We start from the raw sequence: 5,297 nt of genomic DNA, 5'->3' as shown, positions 1-5,297 counted from the left end.
ATCATTAGCTCAATTCTTTAGAATAAAATTTCGGCAAGACAATGACATAACAGCCGAAAAACCTTCCGCCTGTCGTATATGGAAGATTACCAGATCCGCCATCTTTTTGTAACCCGTAATACTTTTCGGGCCTGACCATCTGTCGCAACATCATAATGTCAAATTATATAAAAAAATAAGTCGAGTAAACAAATCCAGCATGAACTCCTAATTATCGAATGTGGAGCATGCATTAAAAGCGAATTGGCGAAAAGTTAAACGAGGACGCTCTTGTTATGTAGCCATCTTCAAATACCCAGAAGACGCTGACCGGTTTCGTGATAAAAGACATCACTGCGAAGAATAAATTAAATAATTCATGGTGTGTACTTTTGACTTTTTAACTTTAAATTAGACCTTATTGAAACATAGTAAAAGTAATTTTTCTTTATAAAGTGAATGTAAAAGCTCCTATGACGGTGTGCAGTGTGAATCTTCAGTGGCAGTGGGGGCGATATCTATTTAAACTATGTGGGATAAATCGTATTCATCATTTGATCATAGTTTAGTGGTTTATGAAGATGAAACCTTTTGTGGTACGTACAAGTTTGCTTTATTTATTCGCTGAAATTTGTGTAGAGTAGTGCTAACCTCACTTCGGTGCTGGCGAAAAACGTGCACATGTCCCTGGATTGTGGCGATTTTTCACCGCATTGTACCCCCTTGAACGGTCCCTCGGCCAATTTTTGACACGCGGTTTTTCAAATTTTTGGAAAATTCTCATTTTCAGACAACGTTTCAGTGATGGTTTTTTAATTTGAAACCATATCGACGCGAATTTTGGACAAATTTACCCAGGTTTGGGGTGTTGGGTACGTTTTTCCAAAATTTCGGAATTTTGATTTCGCGGTGTTCCACTCTTGCATTTTTTAAAACACGTCCAAAATTGTTTGTCGTTTGTCGTACCTCCATGCACACTTTATTTTGATAAACATTTTTCAAAATTAACGTCGGTCTAACCTTTAGTGGTCAAGGGTGCTTAAAAAACTTTTGTTAGTAACAATAATAATTCTACTGCTTATTTTAGTCTCCACATTAGAGTTATTTTCCCAGAAGTTTTCCTAAATTGTTGTCCTACAGATTTTCAAAAATTTTGGAAAACCTCTGATGTTAAAAATTGTGATAACCTCTTTGGTAACGTAACTTCTTCGTTAACACTGTGCTCCGAATAACGCCAATATTGTTTTCAAAATTTTTAAAATATGCAATGTAAAAATTAATTTTTTTCAACAAGTGTCACCTGCGGACTTTCTTTTGTACCAACTAATTTTCTTCTTAAACAAACAGCTTTATTCCACGTCGCGCTTCTATTTGCCGTCAATTTTCGCACGATTTCTAATCATCTAATTGTATAACAACTAAACTCTCATGTAATATCAGCACGCAGAGAAGCGTGTGAAACATCATTAATTCAGTTACTTCTTCCAGATCTAATTTAATGTATCAATTAGATTAGATGGCGTTTTTCCCAGCGATAGGAAAAGTAAGTCTCGGTTCTTTTTTTTTTCGCCACAAGCGAAAGCGTTTCTTAATTTTTTTCCCAACGATAATAAAAGTGACCCAGAGCCCTCGTGTTCCAAAAACTCCGCCTTTCTAAAAATCGCGAAGGTCTAGGTCTGGGTCAGAGTTTTTTCTCCTCGGCGTAGGCGCATCGAAGAAAGTATGACCTTCTTTCCTTGATTCCAGTTGTTGACAACTCTGGTGGCTCTGGCCAGCGCCAGGCCCGAAGCCGGCTACAGCTACAGCCCTCCGTCTAGCTCGTACGGAGCGCCCTCCGGAGGCGGTGGTGGCTTCGGCGGCGGCTCCGGCATCGGCGGTGGCTTCGGAGGAGGCGGCCACGGCGGAAGCGGCGGTACATTTCCCCTTCCGTAATTAACCCCCGAGACTCACTCATATGTTACAGGTGGCGGCGGCTTCGGCGGCGGATTCGGAGGAGGATTCGGCGGAGGCGCCGGAGGCGGATTTGGCGGAGGCTCCGGAGGCGGATTCGGAGGCGGATCCGGCGGCGGTTTCGGAGGCGGTACGCTCGTCCGTCTCTTCGCGGTTTTTTCTCATGACAGTGATTGCAGGAATCGGCGGAGGCGGCGGCGGCGGCTTCGGCGGCGGTTTCGGAGGCGGCTTCGGCGGCGGTACCACCGTTCAGAAGCACATCTACGTCCACGTTCCTCCACCAGAGCCCGAGGAGTTCAGGCCACAAAGACCTATCTCTGTAGGACAGGCCCAGAAGCACTACAAGATCATCTTCATCAAGGCACCAAGTGCACCAACTCCAACTGCTCCCGTTATTCCTCTTCAACCTCAGAATGAAGAGAAGACCTTGGTCTACGTTTTGGTCAAGAAACCTGAAGATGCGCCTGAAATTAACATTCCTACTCCAGCGCCAACTCAGCCCAGCAAACCGGAAGTCTACTTCATCAGATACAAGACTCAGGTAAATTAGGTCAAGTGAAAGAATGGGTGATGTCATGATCGGAATACAATTAGGTTTACTGCACTTTCTTATTCGATCTTCTTCGCAAGGTAATTTCTCTAATCATCTGTTAAACGGGTGAAAGTACAATTAAAGATGCACAGGGACTTTCTTCGTGAGATACCGTTGACACGGTTTTGAAAGTGAAACCTCTGACCTTCTCTTCGGCGCTTTATTTGCCCAACCTTCTTACCTCGGACAACCGATGTCCACACAAAAAATGGTTTCCGTATATGCACAAAGTAGAATGGTACTTTAGTACCGCCTCGAAACAGTTCGTGCATCTTCCCGTTTTATCTAACAGTAATCTACATATCTAACATCTCTCTGTTGTATTCATTACATAGTTTCTCAAGATTGTCACTCCTGAAAAGGTACTGAAAGAAATTTCCTTAATCGGTACCACCTATTGTTGATTCCATTTTCCTTTTTATTGTGTCTCACACCCATTTCAGGGTGTATATAATTTACACTTAAGGAACTATTCATAACCAACAAATTATAAATTTTTTCCAACATACCAAGTTCCCGAGTCTTCCCCTGTGGTACTATTGTCCTTTCGTGTGACCCTTCTTTGGCCGTCTTTGACTCTCCTTTCGTTGCAGAAAGCTGCCGGAGGCGGTGGCGGAATCGGCGGCGGTATTGGTGGCGGAATTGGCGGAGGCATTGGAGGCGGCATCGGAGGTGGAATCGGCGGTGGAATTGGAGGCGGCATCGGTGGAGGTAAGAGCCCGGTAGTCTCTTTGGTTTTGTTTGACCCTAGTGTTCGCAGGTCTCGGAGACGGCATCGGAGGAGGCATTGGAGGAGGCCACGGCGGAGGCATCGGTGGCGGAATCGGTGGCGGAATCGGCGGCGGAATCGGCGGCGGCCACGGCGGCGGCATCGGCGGCGGCATTGGAGGTGGCCATGGTGGTGGTGCCGGTGGTGGTATCTCTTCCAGTTATGGTCCTCCTGGCAAATCTGGTCCATATTAAGATACTCAGTTACCTCGGTGGCGGCGTTAGGTCTTAGCGTCGCCGCCTTCATCGGTCGCCCCCTCTTTGGATGGGGTTTCATGATTGTGATGCGGAAGTGAGGGTGAAGTTTTTCAAATCAGCCGTTTTAAGACTAAGTTCGCCGTATTTGAATTCTTCACTGGAGGGTTTGGGGATTTCATTCGATGCTTCCGTATTTCTTGTAAATATCGTGCAATGTGTTATTTTCTATTTTTGTATATTGTAATATAATGAATACGGTGACAAATAAATGTATTTTTTTAAACATGAGTTTTCTTTGTGGAGAGCGGTATGAGGAGATTCTTGAAAGTGCAGAGTGTTGTGTAATAGTACGACGATATTAAAAAAGTTGAAATTTGTTAAAGATGTTGCTAACCCCATTAAAAGAGATTATCTGAGAAATGCGAGAAGATGTCTAAAAATGTTGAAAGTTACATGTTCAGTTTTTACGATTATGGAAATTTTACAGAGATGTGCACATAAGTTAATAAAGATGACATTTTTGTGTTATATAATATGCAATATTGCAGCAATTAGAAACGAATAAGTTTTTCTAGAAATAATACTACAAGATTAGTGCAATGCATTATTTATTTAAATGCATCAAAGAAAGAGATAAATATTACAATTAAACTATTTGTTTCAACTCTCGTTGCAATGATGCAAGTAAAGCGTTTTCAACAAATTTGACATTTTAGTGATGTCCATATCTTGATGTAATACAATGCTCAATTAGTAGGTTGCCAATATTTATCAATCGATGAAGAAATGTCAGTGGTCAGATATTAAATTAATGATGTATTGCCATTTAAGAATACATTTGTGTTAACTAGAGAGAGTATTAAGTAGGTGTTTGGTTCTTTACGGATTTAGTCATAATATGTTTTTTTCTTATTACGCAAACATCATGCAGAAACTTACTAATGGAAGCAATCTAAAAACACTTTAAGCAGTCTGCAATAAAAACAATACCTAGAGTCACAAAGTCATAATGTACTGTGAAAAGCTAGATAAACAACGGATTTATTTTCACAAGTTGAAGGATGTGGATTTTCAGCTTTTGAAATTCCAGAGTACTGCTCCATAGAAGATGTTGGACATTACGTTATTTTTATAGAAACCATATAAGTATCATTAATCAACATGGTTTAATTTAGTGAAATGTCAGTAAAAAAAATCAAATAAGTCGTTTCAGCAGTGGGCGTATATGTCTACTGTTTAACTTCGTATCAAATTTCATCATTTTTTGATGTTTCACAGTTTGTAAGTTACGAAATTGTTGACTGTTAATCTCCTGAAAATGATATTACGACGTGATCCTTTATTTGTGGATTAATATTCTAGTAATAAAATTAGAATGAAATTTTACAAAGTGTGACAGAAACTAGGTGACGAACATTTTTAAATTTCTGTTTTTTAAAATACTTATTTTTTAAAATTTATCCATTCATCTACCTTAGAAAGGTGATGACGTCGTCTTAAAAACTTAAAACTTTGTTAACAAATACGCTTCAAGGTGCAGAGTTATTTGTACTTTAGTCACGTACGTTTTCATATTATAAATTAAATTACAAACACCTTTTTAATTTTTTCCATTGCGTCACCATTATTAGAATAATAATTAATTTTTGGGGAAAAATTGCTAACTTAACTAAAAAATTACTCAAAAACACCTCTAATACAATAAACTGCAACATTGGTGGTGCTTCAAGAGGTAAGGAAATTCTGGCTAAATAACTTTAGACCCATTTTTAAAAGAATTATGAGTACACCCTTAAGTCAATAACCATAA

At 40.1% G+C, this 5,297-nt stretch overlaps 1 protein-coding gene across 1 annotated transcript; it reads left to right on the top strand.

Moving 5' to 3' along the window:
• Positions 1-467: 467 nt before the first annotated feature.
• Positions 468-3,770, top strand: LOC135142264 (uncharacterized). Its single transcript, XM_064073948.1, has 6 exons — positions 468-575; positions 1,726-1,891; positions 1,943-2,059; positions 2,109-2,470; positions 3,115-3,232; positions 3,282-3,770. Exons 1-6 carry the CDS (start codon positions 555-557, stop codon positions 3,482-3,484), a joined length of 987 nt encoding a protein of 328 aa, XP_063930018.1. The 5' UTR covers positions 468-554; the 3' UTR covers positions 3,485-3,770.
• The last annotated feature ends 1,527 nt before the right edge of the window (positions 3,771-5,297 follow it).

This window comes from Zophobas morio, unplaced genomic scaffold, assembly GCF_036711695.1.
Source record: "Zophobas morio isolate AGI-343-1 ecotype UQ-CSIRO unplaced genomic scaffold, CSIRO_AGI_Zmor_V1 ptg000046l, whole genome shotgun sequence".
Taxonomy (NCBI): domain Eukaryota; kingdom Metazoa; phylum Arthropoda; class Insecta; order Coleoptera; family Tenebrionidae; genus Zophobas; species Zophobas morio.
The sequence above is the reverse complement of the archived record's forward strand: the minus strand, read 5'-3'. Positions and strand labels throughout refer to the sequence as shown.